General features: G+C 40.3%; 1 protein-coding gene across 4 annotated transcripts; it reads right to left on the minus strand.

The window, feature by feature from the left end:
- Positions 1-228: 228 nt before the first annotated feature.
- On the minus strand, positions 229-23,657 carry kiz (kizuna centrosomal protein). Of its 4 annotated transcripts, XM_023286899.3 has the most exons (15): positions 23,494-23,654; positions 22,995-23,057; positions 22,248-22,410; positions 20,833-20,907; positions 18,888-19,503; positions 18,486-18,744; positions 15,370-15,489; positions 14,535-14,699; positions 13,230-13,380; positions 11,084-11,240; positions 10,560-10,622; positions 9,116-9,214; positions 8,553-8,622; positions 1,310-1,356; positions 229-542 (listed from the first exon to the last, which is right to left on the minus strand). In XM_023286899.3, the coding sequence occupies exons 1-15, from the start codon at positions 23,565-23,567 to the stop codon at positions 439-441; spliced, it is 2,226 nt and encodes a 741-aa protein (XP_023142667.2). In that variant the 5' UTR covers positions 23,568-23,654; the 3' UTR covers positions 229-438. The 4 variants fall into 4 exon arrangements, 3 of the variants coding, with proteins under 3 accessions (XP_023142667.2, XP_035811600.2, XP_054862208.1); XM_035955707.2 differs by lacking the exon at positions 20,833-20,907 and having other exon boundaries at positions 23,494-23,655; XM_055006233.1 differs by lacking the exon at positions 23,494-23,654 and having other exon boundaries at positions 22,248-22,427.
- Positions 23,658-25,038: the final 1,381 nt, after the last annotated feature.

Consider the following 25,038-nt stretch of genomic DNA (forward strand, 5'->3'; position numbering starts at 1 on the left):
GTCGTGCAGAAGCGTGCAGAGTGGCCATTGTGCTTTGTCATTTCACAGGTGACTCACATCACTACACTCGAGCATGCTGGAGGTAGAGCACTTGGAGATGCTTGCAGCATTCAAAATGCATGATTTTCAGCCTAGTGCAAACAAATCGCTTTAAAAGATCAGTTTAATCTATTTCGAGCTGTTATTATGAGCTGGGAGAGTTGTTCAGATAAAGAGACTGAAGCAGGGTTAACATCAGTGTGTTGGACAACTCTTCACATACTTTACCCAGCGTGAGAGCTGTCAACTTTATTATTTGTTTTTACGATACAGTGTGCATATGATTTACAATGCAGACCACTAAAATAATGGTCAGGGGTGAATTACCATGAGTCAAACTGCCTCAGATCTAGCAGTGATATAATGTAGTGCATTTCAAAAAATATCTCAGTGGAAACGTCAGTCGTAGAAGTCATCAGTGTCTTCGCTGTTTGTGTTGAAAGGTCGAGGACGTAAGGCTGCTTCAATGTCTGAGTTGCTGTCATCTGATTCCTCCCAGAAAGCTATACATAAAGGAAGAGAGAACAAAACACAGTATTTCACTAATGCAGCAGAATGTTCACTCCATGCTTCAAATGGAGTGTTACCTCGTACATCTTCAGAATAATTTCCTTATTCAGCCACATCTGCACTCTCTTTATTAGCATTCCAGCAGTGAGTGAATACACAGAAACTTGAGCTTACCTTGAGTTTAGTCTGACAATGAAAATCTTCAGATTCTAACTTTTACACAACCAAACAAGTGTTAAATGTGGATCTTGTGCACTGAGAGCCATATAATACATCTTCAGGGATCTGATCACAGCTAGAAAATTCTTATAAGGCATAACCTTTGTCTGGCTTGCTTTACAATTAGAATTAGCAATCTTCTTTCAATGTATTTTCTACAACAATTAATAAAATTCCCTAAATGTCCTTAGGTGTTGTTTACAGTTTGATAAGAAATGTAAAGACACAGTGTGCTTCATTTAGATAGGAGAGTCTCAGTTGTGTATTTGTAGTGTTCGGTGCTTGCTTTAGACGAAGCTTTCAGCAACGTGGACTTGGTTTCAAGGTCGTTTTTTTTTTTTTATTTCCACATCTTCAAAAGGCACAGCTGCATTTACAGAGAAATTTAATCACACTGTTGGTATTTTTATGCAGCTTAAATTTTACCAAAACTTCATGCATGTTAACACACAGACAGCTTTTCAATGATCTGTTTGGTGTAATTAACCTATTTTGACACTGTGTCTTTGCACCCAATTCAAATTACTTTGTTGATACTCACCTTTTGACTGCAGAACAGAATGGAGCTTTGATTTAGTCTTCTCTCTCCTGGAAACACAAAGACAGTTAATAGCCTTGTAAAGTTATTACTTTAGGCCTTTCATTGAGAAAGGACTACTTTTTTTTAATACTAAAACAGCTAAAAGGGAAAAGGTAGATTACGATTTTACCAAAATGCAAACCTACATCCTAAAAAAAAATTATCTGAAATTCATCCATTGTATCCTGTTTATGCACTAAACACAAATAACCAGAGTAACACAACTGAGAATAAGAAATAAAACAAAACAAAATATCAACCTACTATGGAAAAACACTGTTGCTCTATGACAGAGGTGGTTTATGTGAAGACACCCATTTTAGACTGGAAGGCTGAGACTTACTGCGTACAGTCAGACAGTGCAGCATAGGGAACTTCCTTGACTCCTGTTCTAATTGTGCCAAAGGACTCCCACAAGTCCCTCTTTATTCAAAAATAGTCTGAAGACAGGGTTGCCAGGTTCCCATAGCTCTGGTGATATCGCTATGTAAATGTGTGACCTCTGAAAAGGCTTTGATCTACCTCAATGCATATGCAATAAGGCCCCCCGTTCCACTTTTAAAGGCCTCCTCTTTAATTTACATCAACACAGAGCCTATTCAAAACCCCACAATATATCCTCATCATCTCCCAGGTTAGCATACATATCCATATGGCTTATTTGTTTGGATCGTCTATATCAGAGCTGTTTTGACACTTTTTTTTAGAAACGCTTAGAAATGATGCAGAGTTTTCAGCAGATACACGCTACCAAAAAGCAGCCATGTGGCGTCTTCTTCCATCTGCATCAATTCAAACCCATGACCTCTTTGATTGTCACCCTCTCAATCACCCTCATCTCCTCATCTCTCCCTCAGCTAAATCTTGGCACATGTGACTGTACATTGAGTGTAAGGACCAAATTACTCTGGCTGCATTCCAGTTGCTATCTTCTAAACTATATATTGCTGCTTTGCACCACTTAAGACAGAATGAGAGAAAAAAGATGCACCTCCCATTTCTAACTGTGAGCAGATTGCTCTGCGCTATAAACAATATCACATAGAGCCAGTGTAATCATTAGAACACAACCTCTAGATTCATATGCTGATAGGACAACCTACAGGACATTTGGATGATTCTTGCGTCTGTTCAGACAGCATTCTGAACCTTGGGCACTTAAAATGCAACAAAATCAAAGCAGGGGATGAATAAGAAAAGCAGCACCAAAAAATAGAAACAAGAGACAGCAAAAGACACAAGAGCAAAAAAATCAGTCGGCTTACAAACTGAAGGTGCACTGCATATGAGGGTGTAAAATAGAGGGTGCATATGTATTAATGTAAACATATATCATGAAATACACACAGTATTTCATGATATATGAGGGCTGTGCAGATGGTAAAATCTCTGTGTAGCTGATTTTAAGTCAGAAAAAATAGTAGGTGATGTTTTTACCATAGGAGAGTGTCAAATGGTCATATATAAATTTTTAGATTAAAGGAATAACATCATAATCATGTACTAGTACACACAACACATAGACAATTATTCGTACATAGCATATGAAATGAAAAAAAACATTGGTATGTTTAGTAGGGACAATATGAGTTATTTCCTGTCAAAGTTGCAGCACAAAAGTCTGGACATGTTGACAGAATTTTGGGGCAGGCTAATGTTGTGAACAACAAGAGATAAATACATATCTACATTATTTTAAAGAATGTGAATCCACCCGCTGAATCCACATTTAGCTTTTTAAACTGAATGAAATCCGAAACAGAATAAAAGCACAAACATGAAAGCACAACTAAACCACAGGGACTAGTGCATCCATTTACCAACTGATCTCAGCCACACCCTGCAGCAGCAAAAATACAGCAATAATCTATACGATTACTTCCTCTCCTTTGCCACAATAATAGCTGTTACGGAGAGTAAATTGGGCTTTTCTTTTCTCGAACTTCCCCCCGGGATGGGAATGGTCTATCAGCTGTTCCACTTCAGCGAGGGACAGGACTGATTTCAAGACAGGGCTATTACCATAGAGAGCCCAGCCTGGATCTGACCCCACCAATCTAATATTCCGTTTCCATAAACATTTATGCCAGTTCATCTTCTGCTGAGTTTCCCTTAATTGAGGCAATGATCTGAATATGTAAGACTGGGCTGGCCAGTGTTTTACAAGCTCTGGTAGAGAGAGGTGAATGTAATGTGTAAAATGATGCAAATTACAGCTATTGTAATGTCCTTTTTTCACTGCCTCGCTCATTCGCTTTCACTGGCCTTTGCAATTGTTTCATATTGTTGTTTATCTCATGTTTTTAACAGTTTATGTGTCGGCTATGTGTAGCTGAGTTCACAATGACCTTTAAAATTGTATAGGCTTCATACACATTACACAGAGGTTGATAGAAAATATTGGCACTTCTATTGTTGACTGCCTATATCTATTCCTTTGATGAAACTTTTCTCTTGTTTAGTCACCAATGGTTTTCTATAAGATGAGTTTAATGGCCTATATCATTGCATGATTTCAGTCTGAGTGTAAAAATACATATTGTACTGGTTGGTAATGTAGTGATGTATAATGTGAAAACTCCAACGACAAGAATAAAAGCAAGGCATATAATGGTGACAACTATTTCATATACAGAAACTGGTACTATATCTACGGAATGGTGAAAAATAGACATGCTTCTGGAAGATGAACACAATGATCCACTTATGGAAGTTCAAGTCATCATGATGCAAGTCAAAAGTCCTGTTGAGAACACTCTCACCGTTACACTGTCAATGACATTTTGCTTTGTTTGACTTTGCTATATCGCTAGCCATTTCTTTGCAAAACAAACAAAAACTACAACTGCAAATTTCTAACACAAGTGTGCTAAATAACTGTATTAGATCTGTTCAGCTGAAATGTGCTATATAAAACATTTTCATGTGCTACAGTTAAAGGAGCTCAGAAATGAATAAGTACACAAATGTTGCATTCACACATCTGACCTGGGTTTATTTCAGCATGCACTTAATAAGAATAAAACCAGTGTTCTAATTATGCACCAACAAAACAGTTCTACTAGCACAAGGACAAATGCATCTTCATACTGAACATACTGTCCTCTCAAACTGCAGTTTAAGGTAATTGTAATGAAAGACTAGGTCAAGCTCCCTGGAATCACTGAAGATCTATTTCATTTATAATCCTGTAGTCACATTAGAAAATATGACAACTGTCAGAGGAAATAATGCTTACCATGCATTAAATACTGCCTTGCCGATAGCTAGAAAACTGCTTTTATTTACCCTGGCTTTTTTTTAAGCTCCCGCCACCCACACACAAATGCTAATAGCACAATAGCACTTTTGTGCGGCTGTGCTTGTCTAAAGGTAAAGGGAGACCCATCACCTCATCATTCCCATCAACTCCTACTCCCATCCCAGCTATGACCCCGCAGAAACATTGTTTAGGCTCCGTTTAGATGTACTCTAACAGGCCTGAATGGTAGCAGGATATAGCCCTCAGTGGGGGCAAACAGTGAGAGGCAACTGTGAGTGCACTGTGAGTGGGCGCTCTCTAACATGTGAGTGCTCTCTGCTGGCAATGAGTAAGTACTGCAACTCAGAGGATGAGCTTCTAGGCCAATGAATTCAACACGGTGCGCTCTCTTCCTGACTGCTAGCAGTCTAGTGGAGGCAGCCAGTATGCGGGAAGGTTGAAGGACAGAAACTCATCTCATGTTGCATTTATTTGTTGAAGTATATTTCAAAAATGTGGGAAAAATAATTTGACGTTGCGGTATAAAACAATGCAAGAAAACACCACCACAAACTGCAGCCTAATAAATTAACCCAGATTTGAAACCTAAATATTTTACCAATGCTTAGTCTTTTATTTTGCTTCAATCGGCCTCTAAACAATAACACCTTGCATTTATATGAGAGATGTGATGTTTGCACAGTTGGGCTTGATTGGTCATGCACCGATTTGCAAATCACCATTACAATTATCAAAAATAAAATGTCTGAATGCCAAAAAATTTTTGGAGGGGGGCAATCACGCAGGTCATTATTCCTTTCAAACAACCAGTGTAGGACAGTGACCTCCTCTGGTTGGAGTCTCTCAATGCTGCCTTCATCTATAGTCAATTGTTTGCCCTGTTTTGGCAAGATGTCAATCTCTTTCTTTAGTTTAAGATGAAGCCAGAGCTCAACTACTCCAGTTAGACATTTGTTAAATGTTTAAAAAAAAAAAAAAAAAAAAAAAACAGAAAACAACATAACATAAATGTGTTGGCTGTTTTCAAGGGGATATATTCCCCTAAAACAAATAATCAGATACATATTCAAGCACATACTAAATGCTCCAGATGTGCATCTACTGCCTGAAGCATCACTGCACTGCAACTAGTATATTTTCTGTTGAATTGTTTACATGTGTTCCTTAACTCACTGTTGGATTTTAAAACTGAACATTTTTAACCTTTCAATGCTGCTTTGTCCGTTACTGTCTCTCTGTCTCCCTCTATCTCCTGCTTTCTCTTTTTGTCCCCTCCCTTCCACTCCTCTCTCTCAGCTCATGTCCCTCTCACCCCTCCGTCTCTCCTCCCAGTGAGTTGTCAGATTCACACACATAGCCTCCCCATGAGGGGGAGGGAGAAAGAGAGGGAGAGGGAAGGAGAGGGAGCGAGCGCTTCTGATTTTGACACTCTGAGTGATTTGAGGTCGAATGCTTGAGCACATCCTGTTGTCCAAAGCAAAGCTGTAAACCACTAATTGTTGAGTCAAGGTTTTTGTCAAGCAGGCACTAGGCACAACAATCATCACACCGTCTGACGGCTCCAGGATTTTGCTTTGTGTGTCTGTGCACATGTGTTCAAGCATTTTTTTAGGATGAAAAATAGGGGAGGGAGAATGAAATGGTATTAAAAAAAATTCTAAATAAAAATAAGAAAGGAGTGGCATCTGAAATGCCTACAGTAGAAAGGAGCACAATGATTCTTTGCACGAGAGGAAGCAGTGGCATGCACTTGCATACAAAGGGGAACAAGTGGTCTTTACATGGAGTGCAGCTGCTTATTAAGACTCACTCCTTCGTGCATTATTCCTTTCATCCCCACTCAACCACAAAGTGATTTTACTTTGCCACTCACAAAGACAGCAAAAGATTTCTAATGAACAAATCCTTAATAAATGTTGCAGATCAGTCGCTTCCCCACGAGTTACAATACAATAAACAGAACATTCCATAAAAGTGTCTAGCTGAAAAACACTGTGTGGGAGAGAGCAAGGAAGAGAGTGAGACGGAGGAAGAAAAGAATATGAAAGACCCCAATTCTCTCAAACTCCATAATAGTGAAATGAGCACATATAAATGTGTTAAGAGTATCTCTTTGCATCTTGTATAGACTGCATGTATTTAATCTGTAAAGCTTATTAAGGCCCTAGTCATTGCTATGCAAAGCAGCACCCAGTGCTTTTCTCTCGCTTTTCAGCCGAGTGCAGTGTTTGGCCAATAGGACTGGCCCCCCGCCTCTCATTCTGCATTCATAACATGCAACATTTGCACAATGTATCTCTCAAAGGCCCTGAATAGAAGGCCTTAATACTCATGTAAACAACTGCAAACCAATTACTTAATGAATCGGGCCCACACATAATGAGGAGCCTCACAAAGGGCTATAAATGCATTTTTTGCACCAAAGCCTCTGCTTTAAACTACAATCCCTCTGCTGTAGTCTAGGCTTAACTGGCAAATCATAATTATTGTCTAAGACAACAGAGAGGAAGCCATTTTTGTATTTTGAGTCCAGCTCCATCCTCCTTTTGAAGTCACTCATCAGCTCGCTGACAAAATAAAGCAAATAATTAGCAAGTAGGATGGAGAGGGGGGGAGAAGAAAATACAGGAAGACAGAGAGGAAGAGGGGCAAAGAGATGGAGAAAGGGCAAGAGAGCGAGAGAGAGTGAGACGCAGAGAGAAGAGAAAGGAGAGAAACAGGGCAAGAGCATGCTGCAGTGTTATGCTTCTGCTTAAGTGCAGGGCTTCCAGACCACTTGTGGAAGCAATAAAGCGCAAGAAGTGACTGTGGTAAGTGGAATGCTTAAATCTAAGCGTTGAGGAGAAATGGAGAAAAGATGGGAAATTGTTGTATGACCAAAGAGAAGATGATGATGGTGACTTGCTTTGGGCTGCTTCCGTTCTAACTCTAGTGAGACTACAGTGTCAGGAATGTATTTCTACACATTTTACCAATCTCATTTATGTATTCAACTTGTGTCTCATCACTGCTTGTGGCATTCTCCGTTTCTGTCTAATTTTTTTTCTGCAAATTTTGTTTAATCACATATATTGTGGGCTTCCCATGCACATCAATGACAGGGAGACAGGCACCATCTGAGAGGGTCTGGGCCCAAAATTGGCTCATGTTTATTAAAGAGGGTGGTCACTGGGGCTGGCAGTGGCAGACATCAGCAGCAATGAGGACCACAATAGAGCCAGGCCATTAGGCCCTTCCCCGGGCTAATAGGCAGACTGGGAGCGCCTGCTTGCCAGGCCAGGGAGATATAGACTTCAGCCCTTGTGTCAGCGTGGTGCCCAGTAATCACATGAAATCAGAAAAGATTATTCCTCATAACGTTTACCCAGCCATTACAACAACCCAAATGGGTTCGCAGTGAAGAGGTGCTCTGAGGACCTGACATGCAATTGCAGATTTGATGAAGTCGTGTTGATATTCAAATGTAACAGTGATGGTGTTAGCTTCCACCAAGCTATTTATCATTAGATGTTCTTTTCCCACCCACTTAGAGCTCTGATTTGAGCAGCCTAAATATGTTTCAAGGGTGAAAAATGAAAGGACATTTGTCCTTGTCAACACTTGAGTCCCCTTCTTCCAAAACAGTTGTCCCTGATTCTCTTCTTGACATGATCTGTTTGCATTCTGGCAACAAGCCTGAAGACAGTGAGATTATGGCTCCAATTTATTTTTGTGGTAGTTGATTTGCTTTTGAATTCTAAAACCTGGTTGAACCCAGCAAACAGTGAGTGAGAGGGGCTTTAGGGGCCTTTTGTCTTTGTAAGCGAGTTAATGGGTGGCGCCCCCTTGATCTTATGGAAATGAACAGGGAATTATGAGCGCAGCCATGCAAATGTACATCAACCACTTTGGTGTCTGGTGGCCCATTTCCTGTGGCCCGTTGAATAACAACAATGTTCTTACCGAGGGTAAGGGTCTTGATGTGAGGAGCGTTTGGCCCTCCCCAGGTCCTCTTCATGGCCATGATTTATTCCTTAAAAGAGCAAACAGAACCAGATAAAGCCATTTGATTTCTTGATTGATCTCATCACAAGTGAACTTACCATGCATATTTATATAGCAACTTATGATGAAGCTCGTGAGAAGCTGTGGGAGCATTTCTCCAATTTGGCACTGGGGCCTTGATATGCACACACGGTCATGGGAGTGGACTGATATTTTTATGAAACATATTATATTTGACACAATCCACTCAAATCATGCAACGAGAATATGCCACACCCAAAATTAAATAATTATTGAGATGTTTTTTAGGCATTAAAAATCAGGCTATCGGTAGAAAATGGTTGGGAGAACTTGAACTAATTGCTTTGAGCTTTTACTTTCATTTTGCATGTATTTGTGTATACAAGAAATATGGTTTGTCCGTGGTGTCCTTGGTTTGTGAGGACATATGGCCACAGGTAACTAATGATTAATCTCCAGTTGCTTAGTACTTGGCTGGTGGAGAGGACTGCATCTCTTACCTGAGAGGCCATCCTCCTCCTCCTCCTCCTCCTCCTCTTCAGAACTCTGCAGCCTTTCCTGCATGGCTGATTGTTTAAGTAACTGATATGCTTTTGTTTCTATTCGGACACACACACACACAAACATACACACAGACACACACAAAGTCACTGTTAAATATTTGCTTAGAACCCAGGTTTCCAACTTTCAGAGGTTTCTGTGTTTGATGAGACAACACGCTTCAGTAGCTGAGTTTTTTGGTGTAGGTGACGAACAGAGTGAGTGAAAACACCGCGCTCAATCAGCTAAGCTGTTGATTCAAGCCTACAGTATGTAGCAACAGTTTCCATGAGAGAGCAATCAGAGTCTCACATTATCTCAGCATTCCCTACCAGGTAGGCAATGATTGATTTTCAGTTTGAAAAAAAGCTAAAAAAAACACTTGTAATTACTTTCCGGCACACTAAAATAGATATCATATTTGAGTGGAGCACAGAGACTGCGCTGGCATAAATCAATGGAGCAGAAGTACATAATAAAATGACTGTTGTTTCAATGATGCAGTAAAAAGCACATATACCAGATCAAAGGACAGAGCAAAATTGTGACCAAGTCCTACCAATTTTTTCAACTTAATTTCAGACTGAAAATACTGCTTTTAATTATTTTTTCGAAAAAAACATATATTGTTTACAGTACACAGCAATCTCCAATGATATTCCACCCACAGCACTTTATACAGCCACTGCTTTTACATGTAGTCTAAAAAAACCTCACAAAGTCTACAGATGTGCATGTCTTGGCAATTACTATCAGTTCCAAGGTCATGGTATTCGATTGTAACATTGATGTCGCTCAGCACAGCGAAATCCTTTCCTTGCAAAATCTTTAGTCATGTTTTTTCAGCTGGTTATGGCTCTTTTGATTAAGTGTAGCGATTGGAAACTGGACTCCTTTTGCTGGCTGTGCACCTTAGGGATGCGGACACATGAAACACCCAGTAGGAAATCTGATAACCAAGGGTAATATAGGATTGCTTTACATTTCAGAGGTGAAGCTGAGGGATGGGCATACCAACTGCTTCCAGGATGCCGTCACATCTAGTATTTTTCAAGTCCAGCCTTGCCAGAGCATTGTTTAGAAGATAATGAGAACCGATGACAGATCTTTTGCGCTCCCCACCCTGGCGCCCTGACAATTAAAGCAGCCACATTATGCTGGGGCAGCGAATTATCAATTTTGCTGGAATGCCTCAGACCAGGCTGAAAACACAGCTAGTGTTTTCTCGGAGATAATTAGAGAGAACTAGCACAGCTCTTCAGGTGGGACTTTGACCCTGGATTCACCTTGATCATCCTGCCTCAGCCATTGTGTAAAAGAGCCCATTATTCACTGCAGTGGGAAGAAAACAAACCACAACATAAGGACAGTGTGAATGCTGGGGCACCGGCAATGCCTTTTTACCTCTAATAGGACCACTTTCCACAGGGCTTTCGTCCCGGCTGTCCTCTTCAGTACTTTGTAGTTCTGTAAGAAAGGGAAGCGCATAGTGAGAAGCAATGGCAGGGAGGAAGGGAGCCTGGGGATAGAAATGGGAATGGGGGGGCCTTTCTTTAGCTCTGAATAGAAGGCTGTATGAAAACTGGGCTGTGAGGGATTCATAAAAAAGCTCTATGGTGAAATTGATTTCTTTCATAAAAGGGAAGTTTTAGTTCTCTGCAAAGGTGGTTTGCAAAAAATGGCAGTAGTGTACATTTCTTCCTATTGATGGCCTTGCTACATATTATATAAATATTATAGAAAGACAGTGGAATGTGTTAGCCGTTTGTAGGAATCTATTGGCAACCATAGTGAAACACTTGCTTAAGTTTTTGATTGTTACAAAATGCAGCTGTCTCTCCATATTTAATAACTAAATATTACTAGTATTATTCGTGTAAAACTATTTAACTATGCCTAGTACAATCACACTAATAATCATCAGTAACCTTGCATCTGGTGCTTCTGTACCGGCCTGGCAGGCTTCACATCTCCGTCAGCCAGGAGAGAAGAAGGACCACACAAAGAAGATAAGTCACTCTCGTCCTCTGCTGAGGGGCACTCCTCACTGGACCGGGACAGAAGTGTCCTCAGCAACACTTTGGCCTGTGAGCAGCACAAATTAAAACCACACTCTTAATTGTTCTCATTTTGTGAAGGAAGTGTCAAATTGAACTCTCGCCGATTAGGCAAGTCATTTAGTTTGGCCATGGCTGCTGCACAGAGGTGCAGCTGTAATGCGTGTTCAAACGGCAAGAGAAAATAACTTCAAATTCTCTCACTCGTTTAACTAAAAAAAGATTATTTCGCACACTTTCCCTCCCGCTCTCCCTCTCAATCACACTTTTTTTTCCTCTCCCTCTCTTCTCATCCATGAGATTAGAGAACTGCCTAAAGAATGCAATCACCCTGGCGTTAATGTGCAACACGTTTCAGATATCTTCCCTCTTGGCTGAGAGGATTGAGACAAACTACTCTCTTCCTCCCTCTCCAGCTCATTTTTATCTCTGTGGAGATGAGGATACACAATTAAGAGGAGCTGTTCCGGGAGATGAGGAGCAGGGAGATGCCACACACCGATTTCCTTTCTCTCCTTTTTCCCTCCCCCATATCAAATCCTGCCATCATCATCTCTCTTTTGTGATCAAAGACTGCCTCTCAGCCTCAGATGGCCATTTGCAACTTTTAATGAGCGCTAATATGGAGGGGATGATCAGGAGGATTTTGACAGTGACAAACTTTAAGTACACTGTAAGTTGTTATCAGTAGGTCACAGTGAAGATTGACAATGTACATGCTTTCATTTTCTGAGAGGGGAAGAGACGAAAACACATGCCAATCTGAGTTTGCCACTTGGTATTTGATGCTGCTGCACAATAAAAACTGTCTTGATCCTTGTCCCCGATATCCCCCTTTGTTCCTTTTTTAGATTTAGTCAAATGTACCGTGGGTTGAGGGCTCTCGCAGACCCACTGCATTTTAAATATCAATGAATGCAACTGTTAGCACTTGAATATTCAAAGGGCCTCTTTGAGTGTGTGCATGCGAGCTGCATGCTCCCATTCGTCGGAGTAGCCAGGCTGTGTGGCAAGACGTGAATGGAAATTTCTGTTTGCTCTTGTGTGTGGAGAGTAAGCTGTTGTATGACAGGACAGAGAGGAGAGAGAGACATAAAGGGAGAGATAGAGAAATAGAGGAAAGGAGAGGGAAATAGATGGAGTGAGAGAGATAAAGAGAGAGAAAGATTTTCACTCAGGCTTTTCCAGATGCACTTGGATACAATGATGTAGATGGCAGTACCCCTCTTCCCTTTGTCAGTTCATATTTTCAAGAGGCTCTACAGTCTCCCTCTTTGCCTCTCTCATTGCGTCGGGACACTGCAGCAAGATCTCCAAGCTACAAGAACCTCATAAGATGAGTCCACAAAAATTCAGAACACAAAAACCTGCATATGTAGATGATCATTCCTGCAGATAAAATGGCCCATAGTGGCACTGCTGACATATCTCTTGACATCATCTTTGGACTCTGAGTGGGAATATTCTTGGCAATTTCTTTCTATGTTTAATTGAGCATGAGTTGCACAATGTCAATGAGTGGGAAATTTAAAATAATCCCATTGAGGAGAAGGTCCAAATGGCTCCCTCATTCAATCGGTCCCAGCTGATGCCGATACTTTTGGCTAATACTAAATTAAAAGCAAGTGTTTCTCTGATGAATACACCACATGAGATGAAAGAAGCCAAGCTGAGGCTGTAATTTGCGATTACTGCATGGGTCAGGGTTTCCCTTCTGTCTAGGTCAACGTGTGGAGCAATCTGATGAGCAGGAAGCCAGGGCTTGGTTTCAAGCACAAGACACAAAGAGGGTATTCAGTACCAACTCCACCTCTCTTTAAAAAAACATGCAAAGAAACAAGTAAAGAAACAAGAGCAATAGTCTGTTTGGAAAGAGCACAAAAAGAAGCTGTATCGCTCTTTCAGTCGTCGGTGCGTGTTAATATCTGCTTGCTTTTGGGACTGAGTGATGTAAGTGTGTGACCTTCTGTTTGTGTGCGTGTGTGTGTCGCGGCAGAGCATGTGCCTTCGACGCTACCTGGTGGCTGTAGGTGGCATGACGCTCCAGTAGCAGCGGCGTGAACAGTTGGACCAAGCGCTCAGTGCTGAGGACACGTCGCTCCTTGAGCACAAGGGCGTGCTTGAACCAGCGATCCCACAGCCGAGCAGCATTAGGAGGGAGGCTGGTGCTGCAGTGAGGGAGGGTGATGGAGAAAAAGAGAAGCTTTCTTACTTAATACACAGTAGGAAATATGAAAACAAGTCAGAATTTTATCTACATACTGTGACAGATTCTGTGATTATCAAGAAAATGGATGAAGCTGAGGAGTTTGGCTAAAGCAACCAGAAATAATATATTTATGACAATTTTTTTCAAGAAGCTTTCTAAAAAGAGTGCTCTCTGTACCTTCGTAAAACAACCAAAGAGATATGAATTACAAATTAATTTTAGTTAACACTAAATAGACACAGACAGCAATATAGCATCAGGCTGAATAATGTAACAAAAATTAAAGGTCAAGGTCAGCCAATAGGCATCTCTAGAGGAAAGAGAGGGACAGTGCGAGATGTGTTTCTCTGAATTGAGTATATACCAGGAAAGGTCTCAGTGAAATCAATAGAGTAGTGAAGCAGAGCATGGATTTGGCTCAGAGTATAACTACTCATTATCCAAAGGACTGGAAGTCGCAGATAGGGCATTTTAATTTACTCATGACATTCACCCATGCAGTGTTGCCGTACAAAGTGACACCAAAGATGACCTTTTACATTTGTGGACAAGGGAGACTGTATCAAATGGCAGAGTGCAATATTTCAGAGACTGCTGGAAGTGCGTGACCCTTCCCCACAGTCTGGTAAAAAATAAAATAAAATAAAATGCACATGCAGCTCTCCAGACTCTTTCTGAAAAAGAGAATTCACCTTTACTGCAAATCTGTTCACTGATTTTTGTGCTCTGAATTACTCAATTGTAAAACCACTAAAGGTCAAACATATCATTGTTCACACCAAACATGTGCTGTATTACACAATACCTAAATATATTCCAAACAATATTTTATTATATAACTATATGTAATAATTTATAGACATCATTTTTAGAGCATCTCAGCCATCGCAGTGTTCCAAAAGCAGCACAATTCAAAGGAGTTAAGAGAAGAAAAAAAAATGCACTCTATTAAATGACTCACAACTTTACACATAACCAAAACTAATTATGTCATTGTGATTCTTTTTACAATCCCACAATCACATTAGAAACACACACAAAAAAACCCCAGAAAATTAAAACACTGACATCAGTTTTTTGCCATTGGATTCCAAGAGAAACCAGGAGCCTTACCTTATTTCATTAGGCTCAGTGCTGGACTGATGAGCACTCACTAGATCCTGTGGTAGCAGGCAGCCCTTTTCTGTGCTCCATGACAACCTCTGAAGCTCATGAAGGACGACTGCTCCACACGCTTCAAGGTCCTCGTCATTCAAGCCCGCTCCATCGTCACAAAGGCTGCACAATATATAGAGAGCAGTCAGCTATTGCCATGGAGCCCTGGGCTTAACCTGCAGGTCCGGAGTACAGCCAAAAGCTGTTAACACTTCATACATGAACACACACAGACATACCATACCTCCTGTAATCACAGATATTAATGCACATACACACAAGCTCACATAACATCACAGCAAGATTAAACACTATACTGAGGGTCATGACAAAAAAAAATGACCACCACTTTCATTTATGACGATGTTATTAACACTTACAACTGTTCTGTTAGCATGGATGGGGATAAGTAAATATTGGATTTATAGGGACTGAGAAAGCTTTCCTTTGCTAGACATTTATCCATATTTTACAACAGAAACTCCAATTATGATTAATTAATCATGCTATGAAAAATAAGCCCAGTTAAATGAAAACACATTCTCATCCTCTATCTCCCTGACTCCCAACAACAATTCAACAGGGTGGTTACTATAACAATCCCATGTGTTTGAAAACCCCTCAGAAATAAAGACGCATGCATGGTGGTGATGACACTTCATGTAACGTGAGAGCCCTTGGTAGAAGGATAATATGTTTTCCTCATCTGCACAAACTCTTCCACGGCCATTAAATATATATATATATATAAGGATAAGGCTGCAAAGTTTGAAGAAAGACACAAAGAGTATACCTGATAATTCTATTGAGTTGTCTTGCCGCAAATGAAGAACTGCCATACACACTGGTCTGTTGACTGTGGAGTCGTCCTTCGATGCTGTCTAGCAGATTAAAGAGCCCTTCCTGTGAGAGACTAAAAAAACATTACCTTTTACTGTGGGGAAGGAAATAAAAATGAAGGAGGTCATGTGTTCGATAGGCCTGTATTTTGTAAAATACTAAAAAATAAAAAAAGACCATAACAAATATCTGTGATACATTTTTCCAGGCAATTTCCTTGAGGCACTCAAGGACTTCTGGAGAATCTGATCATTAAGATTCTGCCGTCACAATACAGGATTTCAACAGTTCAGTGTGTCTGCTGATGGTGCCACTGGTAATTACAGGTTGCATGGGAAAGCTGTTGAAACCTGGCATTCAAAACAAAAACTTGTAGAATTAGCTGTCTGCTGCTAAAGAAAAATGTGACTTCATATATATAAAGTTAAACTCAGTCAAATATAATAATAAAACTGAACAGTAATGAAAATACTGACAACTCAGATTGCGAACACACTTAAAAGTGTCAGAAAAAAAATGTTTCAAAAAAAGAGGGGCTTCTGGATGATTTCTTTTGGTGAGAGATTTACACTTTAATCTGGTCCTGTGTGAGGCTGCAAAATGAGAAATGGATGCCTAATGCATGTGGATATTGAGAATCCATCTCTTTCTTGAGCATTAAGCTCTGGGTGGCCCTCATTGAATTCTCCCAGAAACCCCAAGCCGAGAGATTCTGAGCCCCCTTACATAAAAAGAGGCCAAAAAGAATTTATGACAATCTGTAATGGGCTCTTGGGTTAGGGGTCAGCAAACAATTGCTCCCTCTTTTTTGCAGGTTGTTTCCTGGTAACATCCTGATTAAGCTGGCAGCTTGAATTATATCCATGACATTCTGTAGTGTGCAATCCATCTGTGCCAAGTCCTCTTCAGTGTGGCTGAAGTAGAATAGGCAAAAGCTCTGTCTTTTTTTTTCTTTCCCTTATCGCCAGCGTGGGCCTTGAAATAGTTATCTTTCTCTTTCCACTTTATTTATCACTGCTCTTCAAAAAGAGACCTTTAGAGGGGGAGAAAGTGAATTAGTTGTGTTATTCTGTAAACGTCTCTCTCTATTTGTATTGTTGCCAGCTTTCATGTCAAGGTTTCTAACCTCACTTTGGATGCTACTGTTGTCCGCATGTCGACATCATCAGGAGCGTATTGTTAGCCAGGAGGAAGAGGTCGTCCTCTCTGCAGCAATATTGCTCTACAGCGTACAGTAGTGACTCCGGGGTGATTTACCACATGGAATGGCCTCACTACTGAGTGATTGGTGTCAGAGGAATCTCACCGTGCTGGCACAGACAGCAAATACAACACACAAAGGAATTGAAAAATACAATCACAAGTAGCAACAAACTAAGTGCAGTGGTGCCTGACTAAATTTGGGATATGTCCCACCGCACTGTCAGCATTGACTTTAGAAAGTACTGCTTGACAATCTGCGAGACATTTACTCATGCTTGAATTTAAAGCAGAAAAAAGAGAACCGAGGTATGTTTTCAAAAAATGATGATGCCCTCATGGCACTGCAACAACGTTATTTTTCAATCCTATAGTGTATGTGTTCTACCTCTGGACTTCAACTATATGACATTTTGTCACCAATTAAGCAGAACCTTTATTCAGTTGAGGGACAACATATTTGAGAGCAGGACACGGTGAGGCCATTATGATACATCTCGAAGAAGAAACCTAGACAATTTTTCAGTCTCACTCACCCAAGCCAAGCTAGGAGAAATATAATGGGATTATCTAATGAATTGCCTGGGCTTGTTTTTCCTGACTGTGAGCTGAATGGAAGGAGCGATATAAACTCTAACCTTAAGAGAGAGAGAAAGAAAGAGAGAGAAAGAGAGGGAGAGGATAGAGACTGGATGCTCTCTGAGTTTTACATCAAAGCCTCTGGTTTTCTCCTCATACACAGAAGCGCTCCGTGTTAACAATGAAAGCTGCAGCCCCCACCATCGTCTCCCGGCACAGGCTAACTGCAGTTCCTCTTGGGGGTCACAGTATAAATATGATAGTAGACCACACATAAACAAAGTCAGACACAAACACACATGCTGCCCTCTCCAGCAGAAAATATAATCCTTTACCGTACTTATGATACACACAGAGTGCAAACCGAATTTTAAAAATAGAGTCTTTCATACTAAATAATGCTCAGAAAGGTTTTTCATGTTTGTAATTACAGTAAAATGATGTATTAAATATTTTTTTTCTCTACAAATTTAAAAAACTAAGCACATAATAGTTAATACAATATAACCCATAAAGTGACTCAAGGACAGAAAAAACACAGACAATAAACACTGGTTCTTTACCTAAGAACATGATAAAGAAAAAATGCACACAAAATAAAGCTCTTATTTTTAAAAAGAACATAAGAGGTCTTGTTCATAAAATACTATATAGCATGGGGAAAATGCAGAGGTTCTGGGTGTAAACATTCACATGGGATTTTCTGTGGCTCTAACCCCATCCAAAATGATCCTTCAACTCAGAGGCCATCATCACGCTAAGGATTTGCGGCTGTAAGTGCTGTCCACATGCCCACCCTCCAGAACACTCTATGGTGCCACAAATTTCCTCCTCCACTGGGGACTTCCTGAGGTCTCTCAAGCAGAAAATTGCTCTGTTACAGCATTATCTTGGATTATGGCAATATTGTTGGTGACAGGTCCTGAGCTCTCCCTGTAAGATGCATCACTGCCACCACCGCAGCTGCTGCTGAGCTACAGAGAGCAAGGTGGCATGGACCGTGACTCCCACAATCCCCTCTGTTAGCCTCAGATGTGATGGTGGCAAGTAAGACTGCACGGTGTCTTCACCCACTATCATTAACAGGCCTCTGCGGTTCAGCATGGCCGTGCAGAACATTCTCCTTTCTTAGCTGGCTTAGCTTTAAATCTTTGGGGAAAAAATACAGACTGCATTGTGGACATTTTAAGAAGAGTATGCGCCACAAAACAATAAAAATGTTGTGTTTTTCTACATTGACCCACTTTGAAAATTCCAAACAACGAAGTATGTAAGTCAGACATACTGTACCTTTTCAAGGTCACAACTGGTGCTGAGGTCTCGCTGTTTATCTGGGGTGTGTTCTTGGATCCATCAGAGTGGATGGATGATTGAGGACTGTGCTGATTGGGATCATCACTCTCTCCATAAGAGCCATTCCTGTCAAGTGCCACACCCTCTGGTGGATCCTCCTCCAGCTCAGATTGTGTCAGAGAAATTGTCAGGTCACTAACACTGCTCTCTGACAACTGAACATCAGAACTTTGCGTGCTGATACTCTCAGATTTTCCTGAATGTAAAGACACAGTGAAGTATTACTAGGCTTGTTTAATATCTTCAAAAGGGCAAAATAAAGTGCTTTAAAATGTCAATTTGAGTAAAAACGATTAAAAAGAAATTACAAGATAGTAAGCAAGAAATATCACTGCAAACCTGGAGTCTCTTGAGCTTCTTTTCCAAAAGTAGTTTCAGGCTTCAAATGGCCAAGACCTCTCTCTTCATCTTCCATTTTGTGTGGCTCATGAGCCACCTCTTGGGAGTCAGTGTGTTCTGCAAGGGAATTCTTAGCCCTCATGGGACTACCGCTGCTAGGAGATGGATTCTTCTCGGGGCCCGTCAAGGTCACCAGAGGTGAAGCTTCTTGTTCATCATCACCTCCAAAAGCCACATTGCCAGCTGCGCCTGTTAAGGCACTAACAGATGGGAGCAGCCCCTTCGTTCTTTCATGTTTGTCACTCAAATTACAGCCGTCGGGGGAATCGTTTGAGTCTGAAATGTCATCTGATAAATGTGCTCGGTTGCTGGCGGCATGCTCTCCGCCAACTCTGAAGTCCTTCAAAAGGCCACTTGGTAGGCGTTCGCGGGAGTGCATGCTGCGATTGGGTGAACGATGCAATGCTTGGTGTGAGTGTACACTTGTGGTGCCAGCTTCAGCGTCAGACCCTCTGGAGGTCTGGTGGACCATACAAATTTCCTCTGGTGGTTGTGTACAATCCTTAGCGGGATGAGTAAGGGAGGTGTTCTGGTACCGTCGATGCACAGCTTCAACCTGCACACATGAAAAAAAACAACATGACATATTCATTTTGGTAACTTAACTTTCCATTACCTCATTAAAAAGATTCTTTTCTTGGCATGAGTATGATTTCTCTACAATCTCAAATTCCTTGCAAATGTTAAATAAGTGTTATTTTGAAAAAAAAAAACATTCAACTCAAGCATGCTAAATATCCACTTTACAATTTTGAATAAGTGTAGTTTATTTGGGCCAAGGTCAGAATTCTTTTCACAACATTTCTCAGAGGAATGTCTCAGGATCAATTTTTTAACTTTTAATCTTATTAGAAATCCTTTAGACAAGTTTTGATTCATGTCTGCAATGTCACCAAGGGGGGGAGAGAGAGAAGCAAAAAAGCCTCCCTCCAAACATAATAACAAAAAGCATAGCTTCTGTTTCTTTTCTGATAAGCGTCTTAAATACCAAACAGTTAGCTGCTTAATAACATTCACTGTAAACCATGCAGCCTGCCCAGCAGATCCACAAAGTAGGTAAAAAAAGAGGAAAAGTTAATTTCTTGGCTGAGTGATTCCATCGGTAGCTGCAGGGCAAAGTAGAAAGTGTTTCACTAAAGTAGCAATTGATTCTTCTATCAATCTGCGGCACGCGTGTGCTCTTCCAAGGAATGTATTAAATATGAAAATCATATCCCGTTATCATCTGTCTCCAGCTTTCAGCCCGGTAAGCTTCCCTTAATGAATGCTGCAGCCTGAGGGACATGCACACTGCCAGCCAATGGCTTGTATGCATAATGGAGTGACGGTACCATTTTGCTCATTACAATATCGACAGGCTGAGGGGGGTTTTGCACACAGTTACAAGTGACTGCTCTAGACAGCATGCTCCAAGTTATTATGAGATGTCTTAGACATTTCATCTAAAAGAGCTTTAACTGCTTTAAGTGAAGGGAGAAAGCAGCTATGGGCTTGAACTACATCGCTTGTACAGATTCACCAGCTAGGATTAGACACCTGTGCTATTACAGATACACAGTTTAAATGTAGACTCCTCTACAGATTTACCAGGCATAATGTCTACTTCCCTTTGTTATTGTAAACCTGAAAACACAGCTTGATAGAAGTGAAATTTGCATAAACCTTGTAAACATTTCAAAAAAGAAGGCTCTAGCATAAAAAAGAAACAAGTGCCATTTTTTAACCACACAAACAAATAGTGTAAAGAAAGAAAACCAGTGCAGGTCACACAATACTTAGAAGATGTAATGTGTGTAAAATACATTATATTGCCATAATTCCAAAAAAGAATACTGTTTCCATTACCATGGGAGTATGCATTTTATACTGGTCATATTTGCATTACCTTTGCTGCTTTGTGCACCTGCTCCATTTTCTTATTCACTTCCATAAATCTGGAAATCTTTTTCGAAAAGTCAGCCTGTAGGAAACGTAAAGACTGAATTATTAATGTGAAAAAAATGCAAGACAGTCACAATATTTAACTGCCATGCGTGAGGTAAACTTAAACTCCATGCAAAGACTAGAGACTGTCTCCTATAATGCTGTGATAGCGCTGTTGAATGTTATCTGTATCTGATATAGCAGCAAAAGGTATGAAACCAATAAGTGGCAACGTCAATCATCAGTCAGGGTTTTCCCTAGTGAGCGTCCTTTGACTAGTCTGACCAGGCAAACTGCCTTAATCCCAAATCTAACAAATAAAAACCTCATGACCTTTAGGTTTTAAAGCACTTGGATTTGCTCAAACATGCCGTCCTTTTTGTCAGGTTTACAGAAACAAACTCTATTTATCTACTGTTGTACTTGAACATACCGCATGATCAGAGACAACGATTACACTCAAAACTGGATAAAAATGTATGCAACTCAAGGTAATAATATGTGCTGACTGTCCATTGGAAAACTGATGTTTTTCATTGTATCAGCCAAACCAGAAAAACTGGGGTGATTTTACACAATGGAAGCAGAGTGCAACAGGGCAACCAAAATAACAGCAAACATGCAGGACTCATAAAGCATCAAGAGGAAATAAACCAACTGCTTGAGGGGAGAGAATGACTAAACCTCTGGAGCACTTCAGAGTCTCTATATTGGGCAATTAACTCAGTGAGTCATAATTAGCCAATTTTGTTAATTTGATATTAAGCTGTCAAGCACTGTCGTTGAGTTTTAAGTGATAATCTGACTGGCTCATTGTTTTCTCCCTCGTTCATTTGCCTGTCGTGATAAATTGCACAGTTTGAGTGTTTACTGTTGTCACATCGAGCCATTGCAAGCAAATGTTTCTACTTAGTGTTAAAATAACAGCATGGCATTAAGGCAAATGTGTATTAACATTCTTCATCAATAAATGCCCAGTCCCTATAAAAAATATACATAAGTATAAGACCACTGAGTCTTCCTATTCTAAAGTCACAGTACATTTGATTAACTGTGAGAACTGGTGCTTTTCTAAACATACAGTATTCAAAAAAATAATTAATGATTATCAAATCGGAATTTGAAATTTTTAGTAAAATGTGCAACTATCTAAACCTGGAATAACCTCAGTAGGCAGAGTGTTTGTTCATATTAAAAGCCTCCATATTAAGAAAAACTACTTCACTGAGCAAATGAAATTGTGTGTGTGTGTGTGTGTGTGTGTGTGTGTGTGTGTGTGTGTGTGTGTGTGTGTGTGTGTGTGTGTGTGTGTGTGTGTGTGTGTGTGTGTGTGTGTGTGTGTGTGTGTGTGTGTGTGTGTGTGTGTGTGTGTTATACCTTTTGTTGTTGCAGGGGGCCATGGTCAGGACTATATTCCTTCATGCTAATTTCTATGCACTCCACATCTCTCAGAAGCTCAAGGTTTCTCATTTTCGCTCGTGCTTCCCTGTCACAGATTTCCTTGAGATAACTGTGCAGTTTGGAACACTTTATCTGTGAGCTGAAGGCAGTGGAGAACTATTATTCAAAAGAAATATTATCTAAGAGCATTGTCAAAAAATAAGAGCCAGACTTCTCACAAGAAAAGGTTAAGCACAATATATTTTAAATTTAAATCTCATTCTCAACTCTGCTATCAACCTAAGCTTTGCTGTTTTGACCTGGCATGTTAATATTTATGAGAATCAATTTACAGTGGAATTGAAAACAGCCTGTTCTGCTCGGATCTAAAGAGGCAGCCTACTGAACATGCAACACGTGTACATATTTCTACTGAATAGATATTTCGGATTAACACAAATACCAGGATTCTTTATCCAAATGAAAACATTAGTATGGATCTGTAGTGATTAGTTATATTTGCTAACTTAAATATATATATATATATATATATATATATATATATATATATATATATATATATATATATATATATATATATATATATATATATATATATATATATATATATATATATATATACCCTACAGTTAATATGAATGTCAAGGCAAACACTCCAAAAATCTTAAATAAACTGCAAATAAACAATAAAGTAATTCTCATATAGTTAGCAGTGTAACTCACATTCTTCTATCGGATCTGGAGTAAGCAAACAGCTCCCTCTCCAGCTCCATCCTCCGTTTCTCCCTGCACACACATATAAGTAAATAAAACCGGTTACCCAAATAGAGCCCTGTAGCTTCGCCGTGGGATTTTGGGTTAATTATTAGCTTTATTAGCATTACTCGCTTAGCAACACACAGACGGCACTAACTTCTCGCGAACTTTAGCTAACACTAATATCCGAACGTTAATGACACACACTCATTAGCTGTTAGCTTCCCAGTCCTCTAAACGCAAACACCGCTAAAGCATAGCTATTGTTAGCTTAAGGTAAATGTGCTAACAAACTAGCCGGCTTCAAGGCATCTCCATCTACCGGCACTTAGCTAACTAATTAGCCTGTTACTTCACTGCGGTAAGCGGCAGGAGGAGGCTCCCAGTCGGATGAGACCGAAACTCGAGCCCGCGGTCTCAACCAGGCCGTTGTTCCTGTTAGCATAAAACAACCGAAAAGCCTTACCTTTTGTACATGCTTTCTTGAATCGAGGTTATCTTTTCATAATATTGGTCCTCGCTGCGGGCCAAGTCTGCCATTTTCGGCCGCTTTAGTGCCGCTGCAGAGAAGAGCCGAGGAGGAGGAGGGAGAGACAGGGCAGCCGGTGTTTACATTGGTTACCATGAGCACCGCTTCCCACAAATCCCTGCTGATAAACACAGAGAACACGTGGTGCGACCACGGTCTCCCCTGGATGTCCCTCTGTTTAAGGTAACTACATGATATAACTGTGCAGTTTACAGCAACAAAGTCTGTGTGAGGTAAGAAAAACTGGAGTATTTTCCTCCAACAAACTCTTGAACGTTTACTTAACCAGAGAGCCCCCTTGTGTAGAAACACACACATAAAGGTGGTTAAATGTCAGTGTTGTTTTCTGGCTTGTGTAACCTGCCTGGGCTAAATACCAGCCATCAAACGTTTGGTTTTGTCATTTGCTCGATAAGCCTCCACCTTTCTGTTAGATGTAGTTTGATGTATCATTTGGTTGCTGTATCATCACCAGATCTTGTCTTGCTTTATCAAAGTTCATCACTGACAGTTCTCATAATGTCATGTTTTGACTGTAGCCACATGCCATTTTCTCAAAGCGACAACACTACATGTCCTTGCTGGGATTCTGGAATTGACAGCCCCTCCAAATGCACACCCTAATCAAGCAATTTCCCCCAATTCCAGTCCCATCAAATTGCTCTTTAGCTGTTGAACTGGGGAGTTTTGTTGTCCTTTTCTAATGCTAATCTACCCCATTCAGCATCTCTCTATGAGGCTATTTGTTGTGAAATAAATCCCCTTGTTTGCCTCCTGCATGTATAATTGATATTGTTGCCAGGCTTTTTGTTTGTGCCGCGGAGAGCTGAAAGGCGGTACTTTGGAGGTGATGAAGAACATGAGACTTGCAGCATCGCCGTTCCAGCTGAGCTCAGCCAAGGTTGATGCTTGTGATCAACCTTTGTTCCATATCATACCATGCGCTCATGATTGTTTTGCAGCAGATTATGGTTAACAATATAGAAAACATTCCCAGCCACTGTTTAACATGTATAGGTTGCTCAACCCTGCGTTGTGTGTCATTCAGATGTATCCATCACATCACATTGTCAAGCCAAGACACAACTTTTAGCTTAATGCATGCTGCTGAGTACAGTTCCAGTCACTTAATAATAACATATAATAGAGAAATGCTTAACAAATCCACGATGCTCACATATTTACTATCACTTGCACACTGCATTCTTATCTTCATATCTCATAAACAGCATTAATTTTAACTTTACGCTGAATTATCTCCATTATAGCTCCTTCCTAGTTAGAAAAACTTATATAGCCCAAAACAGTGCAAAATAAAAACAGTTCTGATGATATAGTAGGTATAGTCTTTACAAGTGCTTATCGGTATAAACAAAAAAGTGCCATGCATACATTTTTCAAATCCTACTACATTAATGGCTGCACTGAAAATATATGTCTATATTTTGCTATTTGTAGTTTTACACATTGTTTCTGCACTAT

This window comes from Amphiprion ocellaris, chromosome 20 (assembly GCF_022539595.1).
Source record: "Amphiprion ocellaris isolate individual 3 ecotype Okinawa chromosome 20, ASM2253959v1, whole genome shotgun sequence".
Lineage (NCBI taxonomy): Eukaryota > Metazoa > Chordata > Actinopteri > Pomacentridae > Amphiprion > Amphiprion ocellaris.